The sequence below is a fragment of the Spermophilus citellus genome, assembly GCF_964194105.1.
Source record: "Spermophilus citellus genome assembly, chromosome: 2".
Lineage (NCBI taxonomy): Eukaryota > Metazoa > Chordata > Mammalia > Rodentia > Sciuridae > Spermophilus > Spermophilus citellus.
In genome coordinates this window covers 193,147,037-193,159,353 of record NC_138183.1, presented here as the reverse complement: position 1 = coordinate 193,159,353, position 12,317 = coordinate 193,147,037, and the positions used below count along the sequence as shown (strand labels likewise).

The 12,317-nt window shown below is 35.5% G+C and overlaps 1 protein-coding gene across 2 annotated transcripts in view; it reads left to right on the top strand.

The window, feature by feature from the left end:
* The window catches only part of POLD3 (DNA polymerase delta 3, accessory subunit), a 56,251-nt gene that overhangs the window by 28,291 nt on the left and 15,643 nt on the right, over positions 1-12,317 (top strand). Inside the window, exons 7-9 of one of the 2 annotated variants that reach the window (XM_081278848.1) lie at positions 4,258-4,522; positions 5,885-5,957; positions 10,744-10,882. In XM_081278848.1, the coding sequence (XP_081134974.1) occupies positions 4,258-4,522; positions 5,885-5,957; positions 10,744-10,882 (477 nt within the window). Of the gene's footprint in view, positions 1-4,257; positions 4,523-5,884; positions 5,958-10,716; positions 10,883-12,317 lie in introns of both variants that reach the window. The other variant, XM_081278847.1, reaches the window with a different exon arrangement.

The following is a 12,317-nucleotide window of genomic DNA, read 5'->3' as shown; positions in this document are numbered from 1 at the left end:
GTAAACAGTCAGGCCATGGCAGCAGATATAGTCATGCAGAGACTTATAGAATGGAAGAAAGGCAGAAAGTAAAACTCTAGGCCACAATTAGTAGCTGTGTGACCCTGGGAAAATTGTTTCTCTGTGACTCAGCTTCCTTACCAGTAAAATCGATCTAATAGTACCATCCTCACAGGGCTATAGAGGATTAAATGAATTAAAATATATGAGCTCTTACGAATAGTCTTTGGCACATAGTAAGCACTATTTAGTGACAGTTTTTTTTTTTTTTTTTAATAGTTGTAGATGGACACAGTATTTTTATTTATCTTTATGTGGTGCTGAGGATTGAACCCAGGGCCTCAGTGAGGCAAGCACTCTACCACTGAGCTACAATCCCAGCCCTAGTAATGGTTATTTTTAAAGAGATGGTCAGAAAAAGAGGGGTGCTAGAGGAAGCAGCCAGAGAAAAGAGGAAAATCACACAAGTTATATGGGATTCCAGAAGCTAAAGGAAGTTTCAACAAGGATGGACTGGTAGACGTTGTTAAATGTTGCTGAATAGCCAAGTAAAGTAGGAACTGAAAAGTGTCCACTGGATCTAGAGATAACCTTGACAAGACAGTTTTTCAGGGCAAGGACCAGATGCTAGTCAACCAAGTAAGTAAATGGGGAACAAGGAGAATTGAGACAAACTGATATGAACAACTCTTGGAAAATTTAACTGTGAAAATGGGAGGGAAAGAGCAGTAGCTGAGGAGAAGTTGAGATTGAGGAAGGATAATATACAATTTTAAAGTCAAGAATGCTTTCAAGTTGTATTATTAGGAAACTGTCATAGGAAAAGGTTGAAGGTCCTGGGGTAGATGGGATAACTGATAGAGACCGGTCCTTGAGAAGAAATAGATATAGAATTGCCAAAAATAATTAAGTTCATGAGAATAGGGACTGTGTCTATATTGTTAACTATATACCCAAAAATAGTGCCTAGCACTTAGTTAGCATTCAGTAATGCTAACTAATGTTCTTTATAATGCTCTTTAATAATTGTTTAATAATTGTTCTTTAGTTTGAAACTTTGATTATATAGCTATTCAAATATTTATTAAGTAAATAAATGTAATTATATAGCCAGAGAGTCATAATTTAATTTTATAAGTCCGGTGTCTTTTAGGGAAGGATTTCAAGAGTACTCTGATAAGTTTATATAAAATATGTTGTTAGATTTTAAAAATAATCTGCATTAAAATCTTATCATGGCATGTCAAGTTCTTAAAACCAGTTCTGTTATATCTAGCAAGTAAGCAAACAAGAATAAAAGTGACTCACAAGTTCAAAATGAAATTTGCCCAGGGCCCACTAAAATAAACAGGGCAAGTAGAAATGTGGTAATAGGATGCACTTCAGTGAAACTTTACCTAAATTCTTCAAGTATCCTTGGTAGAAATGTGAAGAATTTATCTCCAATAAAGAAGTTTGTGTTTGGTCCTGAGAATTATGGGCCAACTGAGATCTGACTCATGGTTTCATGTATTTTAAGTGCTATAACAGGAAGAAAATTGAAATTTTAGGATTAAGCAGATTCTTCACTCTTCAGACTTGATCCCAACCTAACTTGGTCTCTTCCTCATTGCCAGTTCCTGGTTTTGACCCTAAGGTGTGGAATGCAGACCAAACGGAGAAAGAGTTGTCTGAGGGCCAACTTTATATGTTGACAATGAAATAAAACATTGCCCTTTTCCTTGTGCATGGAAGCACTGCAAGGCCAGAGAGGAAGAACAGTGGGTGAAAGTAAATGTTTTCCGTCTGTTCTTAGCTCTGATACACCAAAGATGTGTTTTAATGTAGGGTTTTCTGCTGGGATCATAATGAATCAGTGTAAGATATTTGGAGCTGTAAACTCTAGCTTTAGGGCTTTTCAAGTCTAATGTTATTTCTGAAATGAAATGATATATTAGGGATTTTTTTCCATAGGCCACTGATTCCAGCAGTTAATCTTGAAGTTGTATTTGTGATTTCTGGCAATTGCTGCCACTGCATAGTTTCTAAATCTTCCCCATCTCCCACTCCAAATTGAGGTGATACACTAAAGAAGGGAGACAAACCAGAAACCTCACTTTTAGTGGCTTAAATAGTCTTTCTTTCAACATGTTTTTTCTGACACTTGCTGTATGTCAGATTGTGTCAGGTGACTGGAATATGAAAGATGAATAAGATCTTCAGGGAACTCTCACCTACCCCATTAAGCAACAAACTAGGGGAAGCAAAATGTTTTGATATGGAAAGTTGAAGAACTTTGCTTTATGTAGAGCCCTTTGTGAAAGCTGAATCAGTTATCCATTCACAATGTGGAACATTACATTATATATTTGTGTGAAGTAGGCATACCTACAATTTAGAGAATAAGAAATGAATATTCCCTTTAATAGGCCATGCAAACCATTCACCATATTCCTTCACTTGGCCTTCAGCATAATACTTGTCTGCTGTTGCTAGTTGGTACTATTAGAAATTAGTAGCAAATGTTTGACTTCATAATGGCTGCCATTCTTACTGGAGTGAGATGGTATCTTAGAGTGGTTTTAATTTGCATTTCTCTGATTGGTAGAGAAATGCAAATTAAATTATGAAGTCAAACAATAATAAGTGCTGTCGAGGATGTGGGAGAAAAGGTACACTTGTACATTGCTTGTGGGACTGCAAATTGGTGCAGCCAATTTGGAGGGCAGTATGGAGATTCCTTGGAAAGCTGGGAATGGAACCACCATTTGACCCAGCTATTCCCCTTCTTGGACTATACCCAAAAGACCTAAAAAGAGCATACTACAGGGACACAGCTACATCAGTGTTCATAGCAGCACAATTCACAATAGCTAGACTGTGGAACTAATCCAGATGCCTTCAACAGATGAATGGATTAAAAAAAAACGTGGCATTTATACACAATGGAATATTACTCATCACTAAAAAATAACAAAATCATGGCATTTGCAGGGAAATGGATGGCACTAGAGCAGATTATGCTAAGCAAAGTTAGCCAATCCCTAAAAAAACAAATGCCGAATGTCTTCTCTGATATAAGGGAGGTGACTCAAAACAGAGTAGGAAGGAAGAGCATGAGAAGAAGATTACCACGAAACAAGGAAAAGAGGTGGGAGGGAATGGGAGGGAGAAGGGGAATTGCACGGAAGACGGAAGGAGACCCTCACGGGTTCACAAAATACATATATGATAGTGTGAGGGGGAAGGGAAGAAAAAAAAGAGATAAGTGTCATAGTAGAATGGGTGGAGAATAGTGATTGGGGGGATAGGGAGGGCAGCAGAATATAACTGACACTAGGATTGCTGTATGTATACATGGGATGTATAACCAATGTGATCCTGCAATCTGTACACGTGGAAAAATGAGAATTCATACCCTATTTGAATCAAATGTATGATATGTCAAGATCATTGTATTGTCTTGAGCAACTAATAAAAAAAAAAAGAAGAAGAAATTAGTAGCAAATGGCTGTGAAGGACCACAAGTTATAAGAGCCAGTGACTCTGTTTCTAGCTTCCATGTTTTAAAGCATGACCACTCTGCCCAGAAGAGTTGCCAGGAAATGTGTTAATATTTAGAGCTTTTAGTTTTTATTTTGTTTTTTGGGTACTAGAGATTGAACTCAGGGGCACTCGACCACTGGGCAAGCATCCCCAGCCCTATTTTGTATTTTATTTAGAGACAGGGTCTCACTGAGTTGCCTAGTGCCTCCCTGTTGCTGAGGCTGGCTTTGAACTTGCAATCCTCCTGCCTCAGCTCCCAAGCTGCTGGAATTACAGGCATGCACCACTGCACCCTACTGAGCTTTTAGTTTTGATTCAGTCAATAGTTGTTGCGTATCTGTCCTTATAAGAGGAAGGTCCTTAAATAAGGGATAACCATTTGGTTTCCTAAGGATGGTAAAATTATTAAATCTTTTATTATTGTTTTGTATATTCCTATTTTTTTTAATTCAGATTTGTTTTTTTTTCAAAATAGCAAGAGTATTCAATAAGGTATTCCAAATACCTTATTTGATTCCAAATCTAGCTCTATTACTAACAGATCACTTATTTCTCTCCAGTTATTTATCTAAATGAAAATTTTGTACAAAAGTTTTTCCAAAATCCATTCTAGTTCTAACATTCCCTAGTTTTATAATATTAGGGGTTAGAAGGTACTATGTGAAAGAAACAAGAGTTTGAAAATAAGATTTTGATACTGGCATCAATTTAATATTACCATTTTGTCTTTAGGTTTAGTGCCATACAATGTGCAGCTGCGGTCCCTAGAGCTCCCACAGAATCCTCATCTTCTAGCAATTTTGAACAGTCAAATCTTCAGGCATCCAGTGAGACACAAGCCAGTAATGAGCTAACAACCAATGGTCATGGCCCACCTGCCTCCAAACAGGCTTCCCAGCAGCCCAAGGGAATTATGGGAATGTTTGCCTCCAAAGCTGCTTCTAAAAGCCAAGATACAAACAAGGAGACCAAAATAGAGACTAAAGAAGTAACAAATGTAAGTCTTCTTTGAAAATGGACCTTTATTACAGTGTGGAATGTTATCCAGGAAAACATTACTAGTGCCCTTGGTAGTTTAATTATGTAAGGTTCTGACATTTAGTTCTGATTTTTCTACCACTTTGATCCCTGTAATACTGTATTCTCAAGTCCTTTTTCTTTGGCTGATACTTGTCACTGATGCTTGCATTCCCTTTCTATAAAATGGTAATGCCTACCTATACACACTGTAAGATTATTATGAGAGCCCGTTGAAATAATGCATGTGAAAATGCCTCAAAAATTACAAAGTGTATTATCAATGTGTCATTTTCAGAGTATCTTATATTCTGGTCTTTGACATATATACCTTCCTAGTGTAGTTAACGTTTTTATTTTATGCATCTTTTCCTTCTTTCTCTTCATGTTTTTTATTGATTAGTCATCTAAACTCACTTATTTGGGTATTGACTTAATAAAAACATCAGGTGCCATTTAAAATATTCAGGAAAGTATGGCATTGTTACTACTGTTATCATCACTGTCATTTTCAAGCTTTTGCTCTGGGAGAGGAAAAGAGGGGTGGAGGGAAACAAAACATTTATTGAGGTCCTGTTGTATGCCAGTGGTTTGATCTTTATTTAAATCCTCCTTTTTTGTTTTTAATATTTATTCACAATACCTTTATTTCACTCTTTTAATTTTTACGTGGTGCTGAGGATCAAACCCAGGGTCCCGTACGTGCAAGACCAGCGCTATACTGCTGAGCCACAACCCCAGCCCTTAAATCCTCTTATCAATTCTTTTTGGATCTTAGCATTTTTATATTATATGTAATAAAACTAAAGCCTAAACTTATAACTTGCGTAGAGGTTATACTGCTGTTAAATGTAGAACCAGGGCCAGGATTGTGGCTCAGTGGTAGAGCACTTGTCTAGCATGTATGAAGCACCAGGTTCGATCCCTGGCACCACATAAAAATAAACAAATAAAATGAAAGTGGAAAAAAAAAAAAGTAGAACCAGGATTCAAGTCTACTTATGATTATTAAAAACATAATATTTTGTTTCCCTCTTTGTTTGCTGTATTGCTTCTGATCTTTTTTTAATCCTCTTAATCTAAATTGTTGTAAAATATGCTCAAGAAAAACCTAAACATATCCATGGATGATAATAATTTTTATAAGAACTATGAGAAGTAAAGCTTTGGAAATTAACATTTGATACTATCATCTAATGCTTACACATTTTCACATGATTACATAGAGTCTGTACCACTGGCCAGTGCTCTGTTATTGAAGAGATTGTTCAAGACAATGTTACTTTAAGTGGAGCCTAAACACTAGAAAAAAAATCATGTGTTTTCTTTTCCATGTTTTTAGGCATCTTCAACAGGCAGCAAAGTACCAGGAAAGGGGAATGTGATGAGCAATTTTTTTGGAAAAGCTGCTATGAGTAAGCATGTTTTTATTTTCCTTTGACTAATAAGTGAATGTTAATGAAATAACATTTTAAACCTGAGATGAATGCCATCTTATCCAGTTTTTGCCTATCCAGGCACTCCTGCTTCCTTACATACGTTGATGAAAGTAATGAACTGACAAAGTGAATTTTCTGGGTTAGCTGGGCTCAGTTGAGATATCTTGGAGGGTAGTTTACTATTTGAACTTCTACTTACTGCCTTGACAAACAAGAATGATATATTTACTTTATAAGCCTCTTGAAAATGGATGTTCAAAACAAAAGGGAGACTGCCTGTTTACACAGTATAATGTTGAGGTCAGTGTCATTGATATTGCCATCACTTTGCTTGTATGACTTTAATTATTCCTGTGTACCAAAGGGCCTCAAAAGCAAATCTGTTGCCTTTCTTTAGTTATTTTTTAAATTGGTTCTTCTTACTTATACATGACAGTAGAATCCATTTTATAAAATTATACAAGTATGGAATATATCTTATTCTAATTAGGACCCCATTCTTGTGGGTGGGCATGATGGTGAGATTCACTTAGGTATTTTCATATGTGTATATAGGAAAATTATGTTAGATTTATTCTACTGTCTTTCCTTTTCCTATTCCCCCTTCCTTCGTTTTGTTCCCCTTTGTCTAATCTACTGAATTTCTCATCTTCCTCTCCCCCTCCACCCTTAATTATGGATTAGTTTCCACAAATCAGTGAAAATTTGTAACCTTTGGTTTTTTTATACTGCCTATTTCACTTAGTATGATAGTCTCCAGTTCAATCCACTTGCCAGCAAATGTCATAATTTCATTCTTCTTTATGGCTGAGTAATATTTCATTGTGCATATATAGCATACTTTCTTTACCCATTCATCTGTTGATGGGCATCTAGGTTGGTTCCATAGCTTAGCTATTTGTGAATTGTGCTGCTAAAAACACTGATGTGGCTGGGTCACTGTAGTATGTTATTTTTAAGTCCTCTGGGTCAAATGGTCGTTTCATTCCTAGTTTTTTGAGGGATCTCTATACTGCTTTTCAGAGTGGTTGCACCAATTTGCAGTCCCACCAAAAATGTATGAATGGGGCTCCTAATTAGAATAAGATATATTCCATGCTTGTATAATTTTATCAAAATGGATTCTACTACCATGTATAACTAAGAAGAACCAATTTTAAAAAGCAGGGAAAGCATTCTTGCCAACATGTGTTGTTACTTATATTCTGGATAATTGCCAGTCTGACTGGAGTAAGATGAAATCTCAGTGTAGTATTTTTTTTTTTTTTTTTTACTTATTTTTTTGTACTAGGATTGAACCCAGGGATGTTCAACCACTGAGCCACATCCCCAGTTATATTTGTTTGTGAATATGTGTGTGTGTGTGTGTGTGTGTGTGTATTTATTTATTTAAAAAATATATATGTATATATACACACACACAAATATATATATATATATATATATATATATATATATATATAAATAAAAATTTTGAGACAGGGTCTCATTAAGTTGCTGAGGCTGACATTGAAATCATGATCCTCCTGCCTCTGCCTCCCAAGCTGCTGGGATTATAGATGTACGCCATTGGGCCCAGCTCAGTGTAGTTTTAATTTGCATTTCTCCAATTGCTAGTGATGATGAAGATTTTTTCATAATATTTGTTGATCATTCACTTAGAGTATTCACAATAATGAATTAGACCTCATTATGATTTTGACAAGCCCAAGTAGTAATGGTCATTTAAACATAGTTTTTGAGAAACCAAAACTCTCCCATATTTAGAATGATAATAAGTCTTTCTTTTGGAAAAAAAAATCAATTGTCACATTTTTTTTTTTTTTACTTCTAATATCAAGTACACAGCCTCTGAGGATATGTGACAAAATACTAGGATAGGAACAACTCAAGAGCAGCAGAATAATTATGGCACACTTCCCTGGAGTCTCAGTTTTGTGAAGAGTTTTTAGGGAAAAATTTTGTTACATGCCCGTGCAAGGAAAATTAGTCGAATTCTGTCTCTGATGGCCAAATTGGTAGCCAAGGAAGGGAGTAAGGTAATAGTGTCTTGTTTGCCATGAAAGCTATCAAAGAAGAACATTTGTGTTCTGAAAGCATATAGAAAATGTTATACTTTCAGGTTATTGAGAAACAACATTTGTATTATTATAGGCACAGTGCATCAAAGGGCTTCTGTGAAAACACATCATGCTGATGTCACTGTACTGGGCCACCCAGTACCCAAGCAAATTATGGTTTCTTGGCAATTTTGATGAAACCCAGGAGTTGGTGGTGGTTTTATGTTTGTAACCTTAAGAAACAGTGATTTTTTAAATTAGTGTTTTAAAAATACATAAGATACTTGAATATTTGCTTGTTTTGAAAAAAATACCAAACTGTACATAAAAATAGACTTATTTATTCATGTGTTTATTTAACAAATATTGATTGAGCACCTATTGTGTGTACTGGTGGTACAATGTTAAACAAAAGACAAAAGGCCCTTGGCTGTAATGTTTTACTAGGAGAAGACACACAAATGGGAGAGAGAGAGAAATATATGGAAAAAATAAAATAATCAGTGTAATTGCTAGACAGATGTTATGACAACAGGTAATAGAGGAAGAGGGAAAACAAAGTAAGAAAATTATTCACCTAATAAAACAATCACTTACAAAGTTGATTTATTTAACAGATGTTCTTAAAGGCTGAATGTTCAGGGTAAAATTATGATTTTTTATTGCATTTGACACATGACAAGATCATTGCAATGAAAATGAGCTCTAGGGTTGGATGAAGAGAGTTTATTGTGGGGACTTGAACTATTTAAACTTAATGCTGGATGATAGCAAGTGTTGGCAAGGATGTGGAGAATTTGAACCCTCATACGTTGCTGTGGAGAGTGTAAAATAATGTACTCACTTTGGAAAATGGCTTGTCAATACTTTAAAAAATGAAACCAGAGTTACCCGGTAATTCCATTCCTAGGTATCAGGTGAATTAAAACAGTATTCCCACACAAAAACTTGTACAAAATGTCCATAGCAGCATTTTTCATGATAACCAAAAAGTGGCAACAATCCAAAAATCATTTATCATTAGATGAATGGATAAACAAAATGTGGTATATCCAAACAGTGAAATATTATTTGGCCATAAAAAGGAATGGTACTCTATCATTTGCAACATATTTATTCTCCTGTTTGGGATGTTCTGATATAATAGTTTGAAAAGCACTGGTACTTGAGAACAACAGTATTGAAAATGCAAGCAAATGTATCACCATTGGCTGATGGATTCCACCATTCAGGTTTCTCATTCAAGTTTTCAAAAGTATAAATGGATTGCATTTTACATTCAAATACATCCCTTACACTTTCAAGTAATATACATGACATAAAAAATCATAATTCTGGGGCTGGGAATGTGGCTCAAGTGGTAGCGCGCTCGCCTGGCATGCATGCGGTCCGGGTTCGATCCTCAGCACCACATACAAAGATGTTGTGTCCGCCGATAACTAAAAAATAAATATTAAAAAATTCTCTCTCTCTTTAAAAAAAAAAATCATTATTCTAAGCTGTGCATAACAGCCAAAACTACAATGTCAGTGTTTTGTTCTATTTTTCCTACACAATAGATGATTTAAACTATGATAAAATTTGCAATCAAACCTTTTTGAGGAGTCTCCGGCTGGTTTACAGCTTTCTAGTTGTATTTTGTGACCTTGCTGGCAGAAAGCTATTCCTGAGTTCAGCTTGAAACCAAGATTATATGCTTCTATAGTTTCTCAGATGACTTGGCCCACCCTGTTTGCATTTCTTAGTCTTCTGCGTTGCACAGTAGTTGTTTTCGTGTTCTTTAGTTTGGTGTAGGAAAGAGACCAGAATTTTGAGGAGTTAAACCAGGTCCTTATCTTCACTTTTACTTTTTCTATCAGTGTTCCTTGGGTAAGTCATTTAACTTCTTATAATGCATTTTTTTTTTAAGAGAGAGAGATAGAGGAGAGAGAGAGAGAATTTTTTTAAATATTTATTTATTTTTTTAGTTCTCGGCGGACACAACATCTTTGTTGGTATGTGGTGCTGAGGATCGAACCCGGGCCGCACGCATGCCAGGCAAGCGCGCTACCGCTTGAGCCACATCCCCAGCCCCTTATAATGCATTTTTTGAAGCCTTATGAAAATCTTGTATCTATTATCCCAATTTTTACAGAGAAAAATGACTTTTAGATAAAATAACTTGCTCAGGAGGAAAGAGGATTTGAACTAAAATATGTCTTTCTATTTTATCATGAAAATAATATAAGATAATAAGATATCCTGATATTAAAAGGTTGAATATGATAGAAAGGTCTTGCTACAAATTCTGTTGATGTTATTTGTAAACTATATATTCTTGGGAAGCATCTTTTAATTCCTGTGATTCTTAGTTTTCCTTATCTAAAAAATTAGAAAGATGATACCTCACAAAGTTGTGTTTCTAAGCCTTGCTTTTACTATCATTTGGCCTGGGGGCTGTGATACGATGAGAGATTAGTGGAAGGCAGAAATGAAAACAGTTATAGCTAGCATAGTCATCAAAAAAGGAGAAATATTTTCTGAATAAACTATGGGATCTGTTAGGAGAGAGACTGTTTTTTATCCTTTTAGCCTCGCTGCTAATATGTTACCTGGCGCATAGTGGACTGTCAAAAGAATGATGGATTAATATTGCACCATGGGGTTATGTATCGTCAGCTGTACTTTATTTGTAGATAAACTTAAAGTCAATTTGGATTCAGAACAAGCTGTGAAAGAAGAAAAAATAGTGGAGCAACCTCAAGTGCCTGTCACTGAACCAAAACTGGCAACTCCTGCAGACCTGAAGAAATCCAGCAAAAAAGCAGAGCCTGTTAAGATGCAGCAGAAGGAAAAAAAATGGTAGGAAAATTTTGTCGCTTGTGAGGGAAGAGTGTCTACTGGGGGTGAGAGGTCTATTTGGGCTTATTGACAGAGGACACTTTTCAGTTGAGTAGTAAATCCTTCTTAATGCCTTAGGGATACAACCACACAACCAAAATGGAGAGAGAAGTTTAGTAGCTTATCTAGTGAAATAGTCCTGTGAAATCAAGACTGGGTGATTTAGGGCCCAAAGTCTCATTTTTGCTTCATTGATCTAAATTGATAATCCGTTTTCTCCTTACTTAATTTTAAACATGTGGACATGGCATAAGTACCTAAAAGTGTGTGTGAGTGTGTGCGTGTGCATATGTGTTTTACTTCAAGCTGCCAAATGAAAGGTTACTGTTTCCAGTCAAATTTAAGAGAAAAAGTTCTTTGTTTTCTTTTTATATCAATGAGTTTATTTTTCAAGTGGTAAAATGTAATTAGAAAAGAAAATAAAAAGCACACAAGCTGTTAAAAATGGATCCAGGAATTTGAGACACTACCTCATAGTTGGTAGGAATTAGTCTGTTGAAAGAAATTCTAAAGGACACTGTCAGCACTGATAGGCCCACAAAGACCTGACTTTTGTGGCAAAGTTGGGGTAACTTTAGTAGAAAACATCAACAAAATGGTGCTGTTCCAGAGGGTTAAGGCTCCTAGGAACATGTGATACATATGGATTAAAATGTCCCAAACTGTGGGTATAATACTTACTGTTGGTGATTATTGCCAGGAATGCATTCAGTATTTCATTACTAAACGTGATACTAAGTGTAGATTTTTAGTAGATGCCCTTTACCAGGTTGAGTTTTTTTTTTAAGCTGAGAGATTTGATCATGAATAGATGTTGAATGTTGTTTTTTTGTTTGTTTTACAAGATCTTTATTTATTTTTATGTGACACTGAGAATCGAACCCAGTGCGTGCCTCACGCATGTGAGGCAAGTGCTCTACCACTGAACTATAAGCCCAGCAGGGCTGTTGAATTTTAATAGATAATTTTTTCTGCATTTATTGAGATGCTTATGGTGTTTCTGCTACTGTGGTGAATTATACTGATTGATTTTTAAACTATTAAACCAATCTTGCATTCTTGGGATAAACTTCACTTGGTTGTGATGTATTATTTTTATATTTTGCTGGGTTGGATTTATTAATATACACTAAGGATTTTTTTCCTCTCTTTTTATGGGAACTGTAGGTCAGTTCTTTTCTGGTAATGTTTTTGCCAAGTTTTAGTGTCAAGGTTGTGCTAACTTTACAAAATTAGTTGAGAGGAGTTTCTTTGTTTTCCAAAGGAATTTGTATAGATATATTTGTTTCTTAAATGTTTGATAAAGTTCATCAGTGAATCTAGGCTTGGATTTTCTTCATAGGAGGTTTTTTGAAATTGTGAATTTGATTTTTTTAAAACAGAGTTATTCAAACTT